The following is a 22,017-nucleotide window of genomic DNA, read 5'->3' on the forward strand; positions in this document are numbered from 1 at the left end:
CCGTGTCACGTGCGTTCTTGGGATCGAACCTCGGACTCTGAGTGAAATCAAGGCTAGTGCGTTAGCACCGCGTCACCTAGCTACCCTAAGATCTATTCCAAATTGTTTTATACTAAAAGTGAAAGTTTCGCCCAACATTGCGTTCTAACTTTAATTTCTATGGTTGTATTGTTTTTCCATTTTGTTTTCTTTTTTTATCTTTTACTTATTAGGATTCGTCAAAACATATCCAAAAATATTATAAGATATAAGAAAAAATATTCAATATTCTACAGAAGACGCAGAAATGAATTGCATATTTTGATAAAACTTGAGAGTTTGGTATTTGAATACTGGTAGCTTTATCAATGGTCAGTTATAAAAACATAAGCACTGATATGCTGTTTAATGACCCATAACAACAACTGGTGATAAAAAACAATATTTGAACTACAGGCACATAATACTTCTACGTTAGACATGTCTCAGTTGAAAGAACAAGCACGTGAGGGCATACGTCACGCTAAAGACATACTCTCACTTTTACGGAACCATATCAGCTTGACGTCTTCTTTGGTCGGCGTTAGTGCATGTCTTGCTGCCTATTGGCTGATAAAAAGAAGAAGGTACCGCCTACCACCCGGACCACTAGCCTTGCCATTGGTTGGAAATTACAATCGTAAGTATCTCTTACATCTAAAATACTCTGTTTACCAATATCCTTTTATTGATCTGTGTGTAAACATCATTATTTGATAGATACAGCAAACTGTATTTCTTGTTTTGGACAGTAGTGGGAGACACCTTGCTTCATGAGACGTGTGCCCGATTGTCTGATAAGTATGGCCCCGTCATCACCATACAGTTTGGTAAGATATGTCTGGTAATATTTAATTCTAATCCATATAAACAATTCAGTTTATGAACATTTCATCTCTTAGTAGAGCCAAATGCTTTATTCCCTGTGGTAGGTGGCTACTAAACGAAAAACGATATCCATCTTTTCTGAACGGAGACAAAATAAACAAAACGGCATTTTCTCTCTAATAAGTGTAAAATAATTATACAAACAAGTTTATAGTATGATATTTGAACATGGTAGATGAGAAATAATGTATGATATTTTATATGTGTTACTGCAGGTCCTATGCAGATGGTGGTTTTGAATACCATAGAAGCTGTAACAGAGGCCATGGTTACAAAGGGGGAGGACTTTGCTGACAGACCTGTGACTGTTTCTGGTCAGTGTTAAGCACTAAATAACAGCAACGCGATTTTCAAGTTGCATGTCAACAAAGTGAACAAAGTCAATTTCAAGTCTTTACCTAAATATACCTAACTTTCTGCTTAAAATGATGAATGTTCTAATGTATGAATGTGAAACAACTTAAAAAAATGTTCGAAATAATTTTACTAGCCAGTATGAGTACCGTGGTTCTGAATTTGAAGGAAGCAACTTTCTGACAGTAACTTTGCTTTTAATCACGTATGCAATTAAACGACCTATAATTCATGTTTCCGTAATATAGGAATGGAACTTAGTGAAGGAGGCAAGAATATTCTCTTATCACAATACACTCCCACGTGGAAACTCCATCGTAGGATTGCCACTAAAGCTCTCAGGTGCGTGACAAATATAACATGTACACTATGTACCGTAATGTCATACTGTAGCGTTATTTTGAAGTCATCGTGAGACATCTTATTTTTCAAATGAGTTTAGTTTGTAAACCAGCAGATAATTAACGGACAAGAAGTTTTATTTGAGTGATATATTACGTAAATTGGAGCATACGGAACCTTGCTGACACAGCTGGTGGACTTTGTTGTCCAAAGGTTTGCCATAACATGTTCGTCATATTTGAATTCTTTCAAATAGTGACATGGTTCAGAATATACACACGTACTTTTTTTGTTCTAGAATTATCCGACATATGACAATTATGAAATTCATTGAATTATGGTGCTATTGTGCCTCCAAATCTAGAGTTTGACTGTTCTTTCGATTACTGCGGAGTTTCCTCAGACGAATCTAAGGCTTCAACATTGATACTTTCAGAATCACTGAGTCCAATATGCATGCCACGTTTTGATTAATTCGAATTGTGGCATGGTTCAGGTCGATACAAAATTTTGCAACCATTAGTGTGGATTCAAAGGATGTATAAGAATACTACTCTGCTTAATATTCGAACATGTTAGTATATATCTTTGATGGCAAGTAACGCTTATTAAGTCATATTCTTCACTGATCCTTTGAAGAATTGTCGGATTCTTTGGGGTTTTTTGTTTTTATTTTATTTTTTCCTAAGCAATGAGAGATAACTCTTACCCATACACATCATTACACAGAAAGTACTTACGGGGTGAAAAGCAGGAGACCGCTATCCATGCTTCCATGAACGAGTTTATTACACTTCTGATGGACACTGAAGGACGGGCTTTCGTTCCTCATGCTTACGTAGACCACGCCCTGTTCAACCTGATGTGTGGACTCTGTTTCAACAAAGTGTAAGTTTGGAATCTATTCAATTAAACATCATGTCATTAATATGCAGTCAAACAATGTTATTTTTATCATTAAACATATACTGGTAGTTTATATAAAAGTATTTTTACATCTAATATCGTATACGTTTTATACAATTTGTTTGTTTTTTTCCTTTGATTCCTGATCATATGACTATTAGATAGTTTTCTGTCAAGTCTACTTATGTGAATCAGAGAGCCTGAATTTATATAAATGTGTTTTAACAACGCTGAAAGAATGAATAGCGTCTTTGAGGGTAGAAAGTTTTGAAAAATAGAGATGAAAATACGCATACTGCATTGACATTTATGAAAATGACAATGTGCTGTTTTTAGATACAGTTTCACCGATCAAACATTCAACCATTTTATCGAAGTCGACAATGAATTCATCAAAGAATTTGGACTCGGTTTGACTGAAGACGTGATTCCAATTTTGGCCAAAATTTGGCCCAGCAAACACTTCCGAAAAGTTATTGGGCATTTGAAAGAATTAATACAGTTTGTTACAGACAAATTTCAGGAACATGTGGATGTATTCGATGCAGGTAAATGTTTTCTTATATATACGATTTGCAATATCAATACATGTATATGAAAATAAAGAACTTCGGTACAAATTTGGTGTCTGTATACGCTATGAATACCTAAAACAATGGGCGGTACAAGAAATAGCGTGGTATTATCGGACACTCAGGCAGATTTATACAAAGGAACAAAACTATCTTAAAGTCCAAATAGATTTAATACTAGAATCGTTAAGAGTAATGTGATATATCGACAATACAGTAATTTGTCCATTTAATTCTAATGCCGATGTATTTTAAATGTGAGATGGTCATTTTTTATTTTATATTTTACCCTAGTTTTATTGATTTTAAGTGGTCTGTGATTCCATTAACATGTTGGTATTTTCTTTATTTCTGAAATCCTCAACGTTTAGATGATATCAAGGATCTGACAGATTTTGTCATTTTGACACGAAAAGAAGCTGAGGATGATGAGGATGCTGAACTGTTAAGTCAGTTAACGGATGTGCATCTTCGACAGACCATTGCTGATATTTTCTTCGGTGATTTCACTATTACAATATTTTTGATAAAACAATTGATAAGTTATTTTCTTAAAGTTATAAATAAACAGTATTATTTATCATTATTTGAACTGCTTTACATACAATCACTTTAAATATTGCCTGTATTAGTCCTATTTGCTAGTCCTATTCGATATATCACATTGCCATTCCTGATTTCTTTGATGATAGGCTCACACCTACTGGTAGCAAAATCATTAATATATTATTATGATTATCTTTCAATACAAGCAGATAGATAAGCTGTTTTTAATATTGCATCTCTGGTTTTGATTATTGAACTTTTAGATAGTACAATCTATTGGTATAACAGTATTAATTTTATTCTTTACTTACTTTTCCTAATACCAGCATGTCGATATTTTGTTGTCACTAGCGGGATTTGAATCATCGCGTTTCACCTTGACCTGGGGTTTGCTATATTTAGCCGATCATCCAGAGATTCAGAAACGAGCACAGGCAGAGATAGATACAGTCGTAGGTATGTAGCATGGTATATATAATGTAATGGTAACAGTTGAAGTTTGGATTTTGGTTTGTAATTACAGACACAAGCCCAGGTGAGGATAGGAAGTCATAGGAATGTTGTATTTTCTCAAGACTGATCAAGCCTGATTGTAAAGTATAACTCTTTACGCAGATTATGATAACAACCACAGCTATTCTCATCTCTGTGGATTAGGATGGTTGTCACTAGAACTTACGCCAACATACAAACGGAGCAATAATCTAACACGTTATTTGTCTCTTAATGTTGGAATATAAGTGAATAAGGAAAAAGTAATGAAGATTGCACTAATGACACAGTAATAAATAACATCTGTATAGACAAGTATAAAATTAGAAAAAAAGAGTCATAAAACTATTCAGTTTCGATTAAATATATAATATATGAGTAAAGTTCAGAAGATTGATTTTTATGATATTGATACTGGATTTCTATTTTTACTACTGTAAAGGTCGAGATCGTCTCCCAACAATAAAAGACCGTGCGGCCCTTCCATACACAGAAGCTGTCCTCCTTGAGATCATGAGAATTGTTACGGTGTCACCTCTTGGTATTGCACATGCGGCTCGCGTTGATTCCACGATCTGTACGTTTTAATATTAAAATCAACTGGACCTATCTTATGGACTAACGTTCAAACATATAAATGAATGTTTTGTCACAATTTTTACTAAACTTTAAAGTTTTAACAGTCAACAACCAAGTAGGAAAGGCAGGAATATAAACAATTAAGTTTCAATGACGTATATAACACTTTCACATTCCAGGTGGGTACGATGTTCCAAAGGCCACAACAGTTATTATCAACCACTGGGCACTTCACAATGATCCAAGGCATTGGCACCATCCTCAGAAATTCAACCCGGAGAGATTTTTGACGTCCGAAGGAAAGCTTGCTCCGACGCCTGAAAGCTGGCTTCCTTTCTCTGTTGGTAGGAGGGTGTGTTTGGGAGAATCAGCGTCGAAACAGGAACTTATATTGATTATCTCGATTATCCTTCATCAGTTCACCCTGAAACTGCCACCAGGAGGGGGCATCGGGGCTAGCTGGTTATTTAGCAAAACATTATCTCATCCAAGTCGAGAAAAGAGTTTAAACCCATATTCAAATAAGCATTGTCTTTAACTGTCAGAATAAACCATATGTTAGAAACACATGTAGAAAAGAACTAATCATTCTTCAATATATATATTCTCATGCGCGTTTGGATAAAGCATGGAGCCATAAGAAAAACAAAATGTGTCATTAAAACAACTTTTCAAAACAGCATACAGAACTGGTCAACAACAAATAACACCACAACAACTCTATATTTCACTTAATGGGAAACACAACACTATATTTCACTTCAACAATGAATAAAACAACATGACAACAGCACTATGCTTCACTTAAACCATAAACAGCATGACAATCGCACTATACTTCTCTTAAACCATAAACAACATGACAAACGCACTTTACTTAACTTAAACCATAAAAAACATGACAATCGCACTATACTTCGCTTAAACCATAAACAACATGACAATCGCACTATACTTCACTTAAACCATAAACAACAAGACAACAGCACTATACTTCACTTAAACCATTAACAACATGACAACAGCACTATACTTCACTTAAACCATTAACAACAAGACAACAGCACTATACTTCACTTAAACCATTAACAACATGACAATAGCACTATACTTCACTTAAACCATAAACAACAAGACAACAGCACTATACTTCACTTAAACCATTAACAACATGACAACAGCACTATACTTCACTTAAACCATTAACAACATGACAACAGCACTATACTTCACTTAAACCATAAACAACATGACAATCGCACTATACTTCACTTAAACCATAAACAACATGACAACAGCACTATACTTCAATTAAAGAATTAACGTCAAGACAATAGAATTATACTTTATTTCTGCAATAAACAACACGACAATAAAACTATACTTCACCTGAACCATAAACAACATTACATCAACACTATATTTTACTTAATGGGAAACACAACACCACTTTACTTCAACAATGAGCAATACAACAGCACAGACCGTCAACGTTTCATTCATGGAAATATCTAAATATACTATGTAACATTTGGAACCTTGGTTATAAAAAAGTTAAAAGAGAACATTTACTTAGGAAAGAGAACATTACTCCCGAAAAATATACTCTGCAATCGAAATTATCTAGGTGATGGGGTAACAAATGACCTGAGAATGGACGTAATTATCGTGTCATACAGTCATTTGTTGGATAAGGTCTACTAACACGACAACCGCTGTTTATATCATTATAAAACATCAGTAAAGTAACTTCCCTTCTTTGAAGACAGTAATAAACGAAAGGATTGTCCAGAGAAATGTCTGGCGTTTAATGGATCTGTATCAAAGATACTTTTCTCAGATACTAATCTACATACTGAAAATGCATCATTTTCTTCGTCCTCTGCAGGCTTTCAATATGAAGAATTAATTAGGATACTTCCCATACCAACGTCATTAGGGTGATATGAAGGAGTATCTATGAAGGCAAAATCCAAAACACTTTACCAATAGTTTTAGTAAGCGCAAATTATAAACTTCAGGCAAAATTACTCCAGATAGGTTTTTCAAACTATTTTAAAGTTAAGTCGTCATGGAAACATAATAGTATGTGTACAGTTGACATGAACGGAAAAGAAAACATATCTGACGAATTGGATATGATTATTAATGAAGAAGAGGTTAGTTTTGCTATCAGTAACTTGAACAGGAATTAGAGCTTTGAGGAAGAAAATCACTTGATGAATTATTCACAGAATGCAAAGATATATCTTAAGTCGTTCATTTCCATTTTCCAATCAGGTTTCTTTTCCAGAAGTTTGGTTGTATAAAACACCAGTATACAAGAAAGGGGGAAATGATGACGCAAATACAGAGGCATCACCTTGGTTAATTACATGGGCATATTGAATACATGATAATTTGATAATGATAAAGAAAATAGTGCAATAACGAGCCTCAATTTGGTTTTAGACCTGGTCAATCTATTACTGGTGCAACTGTTGTTCTCTAATCTTTAATAATAAATAAATATTCAGGTAAAAAAGAGGGAGATTTTCATGCTGTGTTGGAGACTAAGAAAAGGCGTTTGATTATACTGATAAACCTAATAAGTGGTGTACATTAATACAATGTGTGGGCGGTAAAATTATTCAGTCCTTGTATAGCTGTGTTGAATCCTGTGTTAAGCACGATGGAGCTTATTCTTTATATTTTAGTAACAACAACGGCCTCTTTCAAGGAGAAATTTTATCACCAATTTTACATTCTATATATGTTAAAGATTGTGAAATGTATCTTTTTAAAGAAGGTTGTCCATCGATAGAAATCAACATGATAAATATTTTTCTTTTGGTGTATACAGACCTCATGGTTTTATTTGCAAAATCGTCCGATAAATTACAAAGAATGTCGAATAGATCGCAAAAATATAATACCAAGTATAAATTTTATAAAACTTTGGATGTTGAAAAAATGCTTGTTATTTTTGCAAATGATTCCTTGGTGTAAACAAAAGTGTATGTAATAGTTTAGTATGTTGTGAGTTGGACAACTACCACTTTTAACCTGTAGGAGACTGAGAATACTTAAATATTAGTTTAGTATGTTGTGAGTTGGACAACTACCACTTTTAACCTGTAGGAGACTGAGAATACTTAAATATTAGTTTAAGATGAAGGATACAAATAAATGTATCTTGTTTTGATGAAAGGGTAGCATTTTATGATAGATGGATATTGAATATTCAAGTCGAGCTTAACAGATTAGGATTACGCTATTTGTGGAATACAGATTGTAACGACAAATTGTGTTCAACTTGATTAAACAAAGACTTTACGATGTTTATCATCAAGGGATATTATCTGATATTAGTAATATTTCTATAGGTAAAATATATTAACATATTATTGATATTTTTTTCTTTAAATGCTGGATAAGTGGAAAAGTATATATATAGCCAGGTTTCTGTTTAGCTCACATAATCTAAACATAGAACAAGGTGGATATAGAAATCAGCAAAGAAAGCAAAGAACCTGTACATTACGTCAGAAAAATGATATAGAGGATGAATTTCATTTGATACTAAGTGTAGTTTTTATAACAATCTTTGAGGTACATATATTAAGATATACTTTTATGGAAGACCAAGTGTAATCAAGTTCACCCCATTATTAAGTATTACACTGTACATCAACACAATACAATGTGCTGCTCTAATACATTGTACGATGTTGATAATTATATTTTTAATTTAAATGTACTTTTATTATCCAAGCCATTTTATAATAGTCAGTAATTATAGTGTAGGATGTTATAAGTATATCATAATACATTACAATTATACAGTTATGATGTGTTATAACGTGTTTTGACTATGATAGTAAACAGTATTTGTAACAATATGGCAATTACTGTAATATGTATCATTATCCAGTATTATAATGAGAATTATTGTCTAGTACTATAATATGAATTATTGCGCGTTTCTATATCAATTATCGTCTATTACTAGAATTTATATTACAGTCGATTAGTATGTGAATTAGTGTCTATTACTATAATATTGATTATTATCAAAGTAAGTGTTAGACTACTTTGTTGCAATATGTGTAATGGTGTACTATCATATTGTGCCATAATGTCTTCTCTCCGATGTATGGTACAACACAAGGAAAAATAAAGAATTAATGAAAGTCCTGATCACGACGATGTTACTTTGATCTGATTTTTTTGTCAGGAATATAACCTGTAGTCTCCATGCTATTTTTGGTATAGAATATTCCGTGCATTTCTGAACCTCATAATATATTTTTTTATTTAAGCGCCATCTTAGCGTCCAACAGTTATGAATCTCACCCTGGAGATGCACTGGACTATATCTGCCTGATTACTTGTTTTGTCACAATGGGACATTTCCGTTCTTTATTGGTTATTCTCCAAAAAATTCTCTAACTGGTGTCATAAAAGCTCTATGTTGAAAATTTAACAGGGTTTACCTCTCTTGATTATGGATTTCTAATTATCGAGCAGTACCTACCTGGTGGCGTAGTTCTAGACATCATTTAAGCTGTTGAAGTCGATCATTACCTGTTTTTCTTTCGGAATATCATCTCTTGTTTTTTTTATAAATCGTGGATGCTATCGTGCTAACCAGTAAGAGTTTCACTATGCTCATTGAATTGGGTATAGTTTTTCATGGGACAGTGAAGTAAATAATCAACAAATTGGGATGGTTATCTTGCAATAAATCATCCGCACGTAAACAATTTCAGGACAGAAGTACTGCGAGTGTCACAACTTGCGAAATGTGCATAGAAAGGAATACACAACGGAATGATACATTTAGCTTTTAGCATTTAGCATATAGCTTTATACAAAAACAGTTCCCGCTCGTTTGAGATATCCGGTATGCTGTACTTTAATGTCTAGTCCTGAGCCAAATCAAAACAAGAATAAAAATAGTCAGAATTTTCAGTTGGTACACATTTAGATCAGTATCCTAATTTCTATTATCCAAATATTCATATCAGTTGTTTTTAAACGAGTAAAGAAATATTCATTTAAAATACTTGCATCAATAAGAAAATGTGTTAAACTTTTATTTTCTTGTCTGTGATAATTCATTAGATTCATTAATAATAACTTAGGATCACAAAATGATACAGGACGAGGTTTAGATCACTCGTGTGTGGAGTTACACGTAAACACGCCTTAGGCATAAGGAAATTTATACTGGTAATACATGTTCCATGATTAAAGTTTCTATACAATACTTCCATCGCTACAACATACACTTTTCATTGCCTATTACTAAGTAGTAATGATATATCATGCAGCTGGAAACAATGCAAAATATAGTGATTAGTTTATTTATGTACATAACAACATGCAATCCTGTCTCCAAACTAGCACACAAGATAAGTAGTTGTAGCGGTGATCAAGACTTGTGTGAGGAAAATTTACTTTCTTCATATTGCGAAATACCAATTTTCTTTCAAATTTATAATGAAAACGGCAATACTGTATTGTACGATATGTCACCTGTCCAACCGGTGAAAATTCACCACGACAAAAGTACAAGCGCACTGATAGTCTCTGTATGTATGGCTCGCACACAGTAGTTAAGGTCGTGTAAAAAAAAGGCAGGGGACGCCATTCAGTAGGCTACGTGTAACATTTCTATATCAGTGTAACACGTACGCCTCACCGAGGTGAATATGTGTCACTCGTTGCATTCAGTATACCCTTACAGTTCGTCAAAAGCAGAGTAGAGGTGAGTTGAAGAGATAGATCTTAAAAGACTCGGTATATCTATTTTGAGACTGAAATTATAAACGCTAGTTCTGATTTACACAGGAGGTATTCACATCTCTAAAACACACAGGTATGTACACGTGAGTTCACATATCCAAAAACACACAGGTATGTACACGTGAGTTCACATCTCCAAAACACACAGGTATGTACACGCGAGTTCACATCTCCAAAAATGCAAAGGTATGTACACGTGAGTTTTCACCTCCAAAAACACAGAGGCATGTACACGTGAGTTCATATATCCAAAACACACAGGTATGTACATGTGAGTTTACATCTCCAAAAACACACAGGTATGTAAACGTGAGTTCACATCTCCAAAAACACACAGGTATGTAAACGTGAGAGAGCACTATATACCAGTGTACATCAATATCCTATCATCTATAATTACAAGTACTATGAACATGTCGCTGTATTTTAATAGGTCAAACAAATCATCTCGCTGTTAGCAACAGGTCACAAATCACTTGTACAGCTATATCGTGTGATTCAACATATTTACATATCTCACTACTATGACGAACATCTGATCGGACAAAACAAATGTGTACCGTGAACAGTTTATATATATAATATCGGTGACAGAGTAAGTCCGTCCTCTATCTGCTGTAAACTACGTACACTATTATAGAATCGTGGGTATTCCTCCGTGTGTCAATAGGAGACATGAGGTAATGTTATGATTGTTTAAACAACTTTAGTACATTGATGGGCTTTGACAACACGCATACAGATATTTCTATGCCGTTCGTTATGCTTGGATACACAAATTATTCTACATTTACAAAAATAATGACATGTTTTGATGATCTGTGCAATTAGGATTTCTTACACTGATTTGAAAATAATTGTATTTCTTCCAGATAGTTTTTCACACCTATTTCCAACAACGTGAAACTTCCCCAGTTTCCTCCAATACTAATTTACTATTTCACTCTTCCGTATCGAACTCCAGATTGTATATATAAATATATTATTCTCCTTTTTATAATCTTTATAATGAAGTGTGTTATTCACTTTGATGCATTGTGTTCATTTTGGAAAAAATGACATCATGTACATGATAAAGGAATTCATTGTGATTTAACCCCTAAAGGGGAACCAACTTACTTAACTACGAGATAATGTCAATATATCCAGTTGACAGTGACCTGAGAAGCTTAGATTTCGAAACTTAACTCATGTATGTTCGGGAAAAACATGTGTATCATATATAATATGTTATTTAAATTATATGAGATATTATGTTAGATACGTATATATAGTATATACACCTTTATAACGCATATGTAGGACTTGTTTATCATCCTGCCTGGTAGTATATCCGCTATACCTGTCTTCGTATGATAGATGTTTCCGTTATTGATTGGACCACTGTTGTTTAAACGAAGGATTTCACCCGTATTTTTAAGTTACTTTAATGCAATAAAAGAGTGAGAAAATTCAGCAATATACGAAATTAATTCGTCTTCTCTTGAATAGATAGCATATTTTGGTAAATAATGTTAAATTCTTCTCTATTCATTTTTGTCAAAATCTATTTATAATGATTTATTCTTCCTCTCGCGTTTGTTACACCAGAAATATGTATACCAGCACCAGCGATAAACGTCCACATCCGTTAAGTTTAACTCGTTATATTGCATTGCTTTTTTATATAAGCAGGTACGTCACATTTATCTTCGCCATGGACGAACTCAAAGAACAAATACGAGATGGCTTATGTCATATCAAAGAAATGCTCTCGCTCATTCGGAACCACCTCACACCGACTACCTGTCTGGTCAGCTTTAGTGCGGGTCTTGTTGCTTATTGGTTGATAAAAAGAAAAAGATACCGCCTACCACCAGGACCACTTGCTTTGCCATTAGTCGGGAACTACAGTTGTACGTACATTTAATATACTTCCGTTCTAAAGTGTGATAACAAATGTACTCAAGGGATAAAGAAACGCAGGGTGACATTATTTGTAATATCTTGCGGACGCGTGGTTCAAAACCAATGTAAAGCAGTCAAGAAACTCTCTGTTACAATGCATAGTTCTGTAATAACGAATGTTGCATTAATATATTGCGGGACGATGTCTTTAGGGGAAAGTACGAAACAGGAAAATCTCGTGTACAGCAGTGTTGTGACATTGAGTGACACTGCTCGTCATACCATTAGGTAGTTTTCATAAAGACACATGTTATGGCTGACGGAAGTTCAGAGGGGTCAGGCCATTGCGATGATTGTGCAAAGTCAAAGGCAAATACAGGTTGTCAGACATTTCGGTGTCCATATTAGCACTGTAGAACGTCTTGTTAGACGTCTAAGGGAAACTGGGCAGGTTGCTGAAAGACTAGATCTGGGCGTCTGCGCGTGAAGTCACAACGTTAGGACAGGTTATATTCATCTCGCGCATTTACGCAATCGGCACCTTACTGTCACTGAAGTTGCCCTTCATAGCATAGGTACTCATAACCGTTCTATCCATGCAAAAATTGTAAGGAAACGATTGCAGGAAGTTGTCCTGGAGACACGGCACCCGTTTGTAGGTCTGCCCCTTACTGCTGCTTGTCACCAGCGTCGTATGGCTTGGGTGGCGGCATATGACCCCTGAATATCCCACTGAGACGTGGAGGCGAGTCTTGTTTACTGATGAGTCCCGGTTACCCTGTTTCGAGCAGATGGTCGACGTCGTGTATACCGACGTCGTGGAGAACGTTTTGCCGACTGCTGCTAGCAGAGATGGATAGGTTTGGGGGTGGATCGGTTATGGTGTGAGAAGGAATCTCACATGCAGGTAAATCACCACTGGGTGTGGTAGCAGGTAATTTAACTGCCGCTAGGTATAGAGATGAGATCCTTCGACCTCATATTGTCCCATTATTGCAGTAAAATAACATCACATTCCCTCAGATTAATGTTCGGTCCCATGTAGCGAGGATTTGTCGCGACTTCCTTACTAAAAACAATATCCACCCACTGGTCTGGCCGCCATACAGCCCCGACCTATCCCCTAATGAGCATTTGTGGGACCAAATGGATAGACAGGTTCGACGACGCCAGCCTCCCGTTACTCTGGCTCAACTGAGAGCAGCCCTCTTGGAAAAATGGGCCAACATCCCATTGACGAGGATGAACTCACTCATGAACTATATGCCTATGAGAATCAGGGCTGTGGAGAGAGCGAATGGGGACATACCCTGTATTGACTAGCCAGCTCCGACAGTTAGTCCATTCCGATTTAAGATTACAGAGTTCTCTTTCAATTCCCTTCGATTACTCCCAAATCACTTACCAAATACAAATCGTTGATTTTGCAGTTCGTTCTGTATGGATTAATCTTCATTCTTACTCTAAAATATTGACGTCTTGCCTAGAATCATCTTCAAAGTTTACCCTGCGTTTCTTTATCCCTTGAGTATATATATGATAACGAGCAGATCAGATTGCAACTCACTATATATATCTATTTTTCATGATAGTATTGGGAGATTCTAGATTGCACGAGACATGTGCCCGACTATCTGGTACCTATGGTCCCGTCATCACTATTCAGTTTGGTAAGTAGGTATATTTTTCAGTAACTGCAAAGAGATATATATTTTAGTTGTTTAAAATTAACCCCTAGAAGCTAATTTCATGTCGATTTGTTTCATCCCCACAAAAATGTAGTAGAAGTCATTATCAAGGATTTTACCTTAAGTCTTGTTGGCGTTCCTCTGTAGTGTTATTCGATAAGAAGCCATTTTGTTTTTATTATTACGAAACCGAGCGGTAAAACGTCGCGAAAAGAATAAAAAAAAATACGGTTCCCTTTCTTGTACTATCAAAACCAATACAGAAAATAATAGTTAATATTCCTTTCGAGGTTATTACGGCATATTGAAATACAGGTTAATGCCACGTAACATGTCATGATCATATATGTATTTGAGCTTTATCCATGTTACGACAGGTCCAATCCGGATGGTGGTTTTGAATACCATTGAAGCCGTAATGGAGGCCATGGTTACAAAAGGGGCGGACTTTGCAAACAGACCCGTCACCCTTTCTGGTAGGTGTTTTATCTGTGAAAATACTCATCTGATTTAATAGGAATTTTCTTTGTTAAAGCTGATAATGATCCTATCAGGTCTGTGTAACATCACTACACTTTCTAATATACCGGGTACATTGAAGATGTAAAAGGTGCATGGTGACAATGTCGGACAGTAACAAGGACTGTAACCGAGCAAAATGTGTGAAGAATTTTATTTCTTTACTTCGTTCTTGAAAAGAATACAACATTGCATGTCAATATGCCTTTGACATCTATGACAGAAAACAACAAATGATACCGTCAAATACACGAACCAGCCATTCTTACTCAGACTCGATAAACACACTGAAAGTGTAAACAGCATGTAGAAAGTGTTTGGAAAGGAAACGGTTCACTGTTTCATTATGGTCTGACGCCATGTAAATCTAGATCAGATTCAAATGATGGGGTAGTAGTACAGAGACCGTTTTGACTGATGTTTCCATAAATATTTTATTTATTAATCTTTTTATTAACAAAGGGACAGAACTTAGTGAGGGCGGCAAGAACATCTTCTTATCACAATACTCACCCACGTGGAAAATCCACCGCAGAATTGCCACCAAAGCTCTCAGGTTGGTGGAACCACAAGCATTATTGTAAAACACTTATCATTGGTCGAACCTATGTATGTTATCATTTTACCAAACGTGTCTTACATTAATTGTAGAGACCGTGATAAGATGACCTTACTGCATCCTGCCGTGGATTCTTTGTCTGGTGTTTCTCTGATAGACTCGGTATATAATTAAGTCACATTGAAGAGAAGATCCAGACTAAGGAGTAATGGAACAAAGTCACCGTCGCCATTTTTATACCTGATAAATATTTTGATGTAAATCTTGTTGATTCTTTTGATTATTATTTTGTTCATATTTTCAGTTTCAAAATATATCAGTTTATAGGTTTGAAATGAACGTATTTAGTTAGAAATTTCTTATTAAGACTACAGGTCACATTATTTGTATATTTGATCTAACAAAACCATCTTTTTATTGTTTCAGAAAAATGGTTGTTCTTTTTTATATGATCGTATCACATATTTTTTACTTCTTTAAAGAAACCCACCAAACTTTTACTTTTTTTTTACTTAACTCATAATTTTGACACAAATATGTCACCATAACGAGACAGCGATTGCAGTTTTCGGAAGCATTGTAAAGACAACTGGTTTTAAACAACACGTGAACAAAACGTAAAAAACAATATATCTATACTTTTCTATCTTACGACCAGGCTCTAATCGCAAGACAAATGTCTTTTCTGTTCAGGAAGTACTTACGAGGTGAGAAACCAGAAGCTGCTGTTCATGCCTCTATGAAGGAATTCGTTACTATATTGATGAAAACTGAGGGACAAGCCTTCACACCTCATGCTTACGTAGACCACGCCTTGTTCAATGTGATGTGTGGACTCTGTTTCAACAAAGTGTAAGTTTGCATTACTTTTGGGTTTATCTAATATAATTCAGTCTTAATTTCAAACAATATCGTTGATTCATTGACATGTACATGTTTGCATGTTAACGAAAGAATTTTACACCTACCGGAACCTATTGAAGTTCGTAATATAAGGGAAACAACTCCTGTGTGTGGTAATGACTTTGTAGATTTGAACAGAAAAAGAAAATAACGATGATTGAAGTAGACGTTCGTAAGTATTTTGTTGGAATGAACCTCGACATAATTATAACAACCGGAATTAATTTGAATGTGTAATGGGTGTATAATTTATATCTGTTTGAAACCGCGATTGGGTGACAAATTTTGATACATATAAAACAAAATATTTGATACATATTTGATATTGTTACCTCGCTGATTCCTTACTGACCTGTTATTAAGAGTTAAAGTTTTGTCGGAGAATAAAATCACCAACCCTGCACTAGATAGTACATTTAAGATCTAATCACTGCACATGGTGCTTAACTTGTCGGTCAACAAATCTTTGGACCCTTGCGCAATTCAAAATGGAATTATCTTTTCTCTGTGTAGGAACAATGCACCAAAATCGAAAGTTGAATCCTGATTTCTTACATCGATATATATATATTTCAGGTACAAATTTGACGATCCAAAGTTTACCAAATTTATGGACGCTGACGATGAATTCATTAAAGTATTCGGTAATGGGTTAATAGAAGATGTTTTTCCTCTTTTGGCCAAAATCTGGCCCAGCCAACAATACCGAAAGGTTATGGGATACTTCAAGGAAATGCTGCAGTTTCTGTTAGATGAATTCCGCGACCATGTCGAGAAATTTGATGCAAGTAAGTGTTCAAATTCGGTGAAAGTCATGTACCCAAAATTATACGTTAGGAGGAAAGAAACCTAGACAAAAAAAAAACAAAAAAAGCAGAATGTACACGTTAAATCTAAAATCATAATACATTTGGTATCGTGGAACATCCGATAATGATCTTTTTTGACGATCGCAAAAGTTTGAAATTATTTATAAAATGGCATGGGGTAAAGCTCCTGAAGATTGGATCAGCTGTACAACATTAAATTTGGTAGGTAAGGCAATGTCATTTTATTGAATTAATTAAAGATAACACATCATGAAAACGTTAAACTAACGGATTTAGCAAGACAATGTTTTCTCTAATAATAAACGACAAGTTCAGATCTTTATAAAAACCAAGATTTGACGGCCAAAAAAGTTAATAAATGTGCAGATGACCGTTACATCACATTTGTTTATAAGATTAACTTATTGGATATAACATATTTAAAAAGCTAAAAAAAGATACCAGCCCCAAGTCAATAATCGATGTTTCAAAAACATCAAGAAAATATGTTAACGTAATCAACAGACCAGGCAAACTAAGGAACATCTAACACGTCCAGTTTCATATCGCTCGACAAAACCAATATTTGCAATGAGATCGCTATGACGACAGTAAAACTTCCTCATAATTTTCATCAAATGTCCGTATTTCATCTTTTTCTTTCTTTTTATTTTAAATATTTCTTTGAGAACTTGACACTACTTTCTAGGATTGAGCACGATTTATACTGCGAGTTTTGTTTATGAACAAGCTTACCCCTCTTGAGCACCCTATCTTATTATCATTGTACTTTTCCAAACGTCCTCCGGGTAAATCTCTATTTTGTTTATTATAATTTGCCTTCGTGTTATCGATTATGAGTTGGAAGTTAAATTTTCTGAACATGTCAGAATTGTCTTATTTCTTTTATTTAGAATAAACCCGTCTTTAATTGCAAACCATTTCTCGCGTGACCGACTACAATAATTGGTTATCAATGAGCAGTACTTATGCAGTAAGCAATAGTCTACCACTCTGAGATGTTTCAGTCTTTATTCTTTCTGGGTAACGTACTTTTCCGTAACATAAATGACAACGTTGGTATCATTTAGAACTAATAAACTGTTTGACATTTAGATGACATCAAAGACCTGACTGATTTTGTCATCTTGACACGAAAGGAAGCAGAGGACGAAGAGGATGCTGAGCTACTGAGTCAGTTAACTGATGTCCATCTACGACAGACAATAGCGGACCTTTTCTTTGGTAAGTTATGTTCGGCACACATTTTGATAGCTATTATTTTACTGAAATATTGAAAATTTACAGCAATGAATTAACTTTTATATGAGAGCACTTTGTTATTATTATATTGTAATATAAGTATCCTGATAAGTGATTTTTTGTAATCAGCGGGATTTGAAACTACAAGATTAACACTGACCTGGGGCTTGTTATACTTGGCCGATCATCCTGAAGTACAGAAGCGGGCCCAGGACGAGATCGATGCAGTCGTAGGTATGTAAACGAGTGTATACCAGCCTACAGGTAACCACAACAACAGTGGTGGCTGGGGTGGGACGATGTGAAGATAAACTCACTAGTACTAAAATGTTTCCAGGGCATTGACTAGGAACAGATAAAGCACTTCCTTGTCCGTCTTTTGGACTTTTTTGGTCTTTAGACAAATAGACACAACTAGGATTTTATTGCCGTACTCACAAAGGCATGCCCAAAGCAACTGACACAGCCGTACTTACATTATGCAGCATTAATGATAGTTGTGACAGGCGGATCTTATCATACGTTATCATTATTTGTTAATTGGTTAATGGGTCAACACGGATTCTAACAATGTCATTGTTACATAGCATATTTCCAATATAAATGTGTAACACGTGGTATTAGGTCACACTGAAGATGTAACAAAAGGACCAACTCAATAACTTTCCTCCTTGATCAAAACATCACTGTCGAGTATTCTCTATACAAAATTGGACGCTGACTGCTGTAATTGAATAAAAACGTACCACTAGATCAAAATAAGTTTGTTTAATTTAAGCATAGAAAACCATCACGATAATATTCAATGCGCAACATTTTATTTTCTGTATTTCATAACGTTGATGTTTGATACCTAATATTATACATCGAAAGGTCGAGACCGACTCCCAACAATAAAGGACCGCGCCGCCCTCCCTTACACAGAGGCAGTACTATACGAGGTGATGAGAATTGCTTCGGTGGTACCGTTTGGCGTTGCCCATGCTGCTCGAGTTGATTCCAACATTTGTATGTATACATATTCCAATGAAATAAGTGAACTACTGAATTATATTAAGAAATATCTTGAAGCTTTCAAATTACTTTACCTTTCAAAATTTGCCCTTACTAATTACAATTAAGTTACCGCTAATTACAAATAAGTTACCGCTAATCACGATTAAGTTACCGCTAATTACCGCTAATTACAATTAAGTTACCGCTAATAACAATTAAGGTACTGCTAATTACGATTAAGGTACTGCTAATTAAAAATAAGTTACCGCTAATTACAATTAGGTTACTACTAATTACAATTAGGTTACTAATTAACAGTAGTAAAATTTTCTTTCTACATACTGAATCAACTTTTACTAAATGCATGTTTGCAGGTGATATTTGTCATGATTATTCCAGAATGTTGTGTAGTTATTACAGCTACTTGAATGTTAATAGCAGTATCGGTACAAAATATATCCATGTACGTTTGAAATTATTCGTCACTTTAATTTAGTACATCTTTCTTTTCCAATATCCTGTGAATCAAGTTTGATTTCTCTAATGCTACATCTAGTTATTCACATTTTTGGTCTCTTCCATCACAACTACTACTTTTCGTCTTTAAATGCAGTTATAAACAGAGTCTTTTTCTATATCAGGTGGGTACGATGTTCCCAAGGACACGATAGTTGTTATCAACCACTGGGCACTTCACAATGATAAAAGACATTGGCAACAACCTGAGACATTTGACCCGGAGAGGTTTCTGACGTCAGAAGGGAAGTTAGCTCCATCACCTGAAAGTTGGCTGCCTTTTTCCGCCGGAAAAAGAATGTGTATGGGAGAATCTACAGCAAAACAAGAGCTAACACTGATGATATCGATTATCCTTCAAAAATTCAATCTCAGATTACCGTCTGGTGTTACAGCTGATTATTCTCCTGAAGCCTCAGGACTTACAGGTTACATGGCCAATAGATACCTGATCGAAGCAGAGAAAAGGGAATAAAACCTGTTACAGAACAAGTCGTATGTAAAGTAGGCTTTCATATGTCATTTGATTTTAATAAACGTTCTTGAAATTAACTTCAAGTCTGTGTTTGAAAATTGTAGGCCACCTAGAAATGTCATCTTGAGGACATCCGTTACACCCACAGGTGCAAGGAGTTTCTACACCAGTTGTTTAAGTATCAGTCCCAGTGACCTTAAAGTTTACCTATGACCTTGAATTTCTCTAGACATACACAATTGCCAAGTCAAATGTTGCAGGAGGGGTTTAAAACTGGCATTTTACAAGTTTAGGAGTTGTTCAGACAGAATTATCACTTAAAAGCTGGTGTTTAATTAGCTGGTGACTTTGACAACTATAATTGCTGCTAACAAAAACTTGCATGAACATATACACAGGATCCCTACCATTTCAATGTAGTTTTATGTAAGTCAGTTCTACAGCTTATGTGCACTTGACATGTCAATTTCTTTACACAAAAACCATGTGGAGATGACTTGTCAATTTCTTTACACAAAAACTATGTGGAGATGACTTGTTAATTTCTTTACACAAAAACTATGTGGAGTTGACATGTCAATTTCTTTACACAAAAACTATGTGGAGTTGACTTGTCAATTTCTTTACACAAAAACTATGTGGAGTTGACATGTCAATTTCTTTACACAAAAACTATGTGGAGTTGACTTATCAATTTCTTTACACAAAAACCACGTGGAGTTGACTTGTCAATTTCTTTACACAAAAACCATGTGGAGTTGACTTGTCAATTTCTTTACACAAAAACTATGTGGAGTTGACATTTCAATTTCTGTACACAAAAACTATGTGGAGTTGACTTGTCAATTTCTTTACACAAAAACTATGTGGAGTTGACTTGTCAATTTCTTTACACAAAAACCTGTTTTTAATGAACCAATAATCAGAGCAACCAAACTTTCTGCAAAAAAACCAGCATACACATCTACATGTGATCTCTAACATTCCTGGGTAGTTTCATGAAAATTGGTTCTCGAGTTCAGGAGAAGTTTTCCGGACATAATTTTCACACAACAATACCAGCTTTCCACAAAGCATGATGATTTCAAATTTAATGCATCTCTACACAAGATCCCTAAAATTTTTGTGTGGTTTCAAGGAAATAGATTAACAAATTATACATTTTACGAGATAAATCTTCATACAAAACAAGAATAACAGTTGTCAGAAATAGAATTTTATTTTGAACAAGTGTACATGTTAAAAACAAATATCCCTGCTGATAAAGATCGTCAACAGCAACAATAGGTTAACTCCTAACAGAAAATACTACCTTACTATGTTAATATCAGCCAAACGCCATACGTTTATTAAATATAATCATGTTTCATAAATTGTCAGTATATCATAGTTTTAATCACCCTTTGATAATTGCACTAATTGTAAAGTATTAAAAATTCTATCATACCAAATTCACATATAATTAATCATACTATGAGATATGATTCTAACAAGTCAGGATAAAATGTGATTGTAATAAAGAGTAAATATATACTAATGTGTACATTTTATGTAAAAGATATAATTTTGTAAATAAATATGTAAATATTTATTATCTATGTAAAATAATGTAAAATAAAATAAAGAGAAATCCAGAGGATTTTGTCCAAAATTAACAAATTGAAGTGAAAACATCACATTGAGTTTGCTATGATGATAATTACTTTATCTTAGAGCACTTCACTATGATTTATATAAATAGATCAATAACAGGAATACTTAATGGTTAAAAGCCTAAAGGAATGTTTTTTGTCCAAGCAAGCTACAAACAAATCAACAATAAATCATACTTTTGAGATCAAGTCAGTGTAAAATTTATCTTCCTTCACATAAATGTTAACTGGAACTTTTGGTTAAATCGAACATTACAAAAAAC

The 22,017-nt window shown here is 34.6% G+C and overlaps 1 protein-coding gene across 1 annotated transcript; it reads left to right on the forward strand.

The window, feature by feature from the left end:
• Window positions 1-459: 459 nt before the first annotated feature.
• On the forward strand, window positions 460-20,102 carry LOC132549544 (uncharacterized). The gene is given in 22 exon segments (XM_060213483.1): window positions 460-658; window positions 771-848; window positions 1,122-1,220; window positions 1,509-1,602; window positions 2,332-2,490; window positions 2,845-3,056; window positions 3,452-3,580; window positions 3,978-4,082; window positions 4,561-4,695; window positions 4,877-5,138; window positions 5,140-5,200; window positions 11,360-11,454; window positions 12,162-12,382; window positions 13,967-14,044; window positions 14,440-14,538; window positions 15,044-15,137; window positions 15,834-15,992; window positions 16,620-16,831; window positions 17,969-18,097; window positions 18,245-18,349; window positions 18,989-19,123; window positions 19,753-20,102. Coding segments are annotated over 22 exon segments (3,210 nt in total).
• Window positions 20,103-22,017: the final 1,915 nt, after the last annotated feature.

Source organism: Ylistrum balloti, unplaced genomic scaffold (genome assembly GCF_031769215.1).
Source record: "Ylistrum balloti isolate Yb309-2 unplaced genomic scaffold, AGI_CSIRO_Ybal_v1 Utg370064, whole genome shotgun sequence".
NCBI classification, from domain to species: domain Eukaryota; kingdom Metazoa; phylum Mollusca; class Bivalvia; order Pectinida; family Pectinidae; genus Ylistrum; species Ylistrum balloti.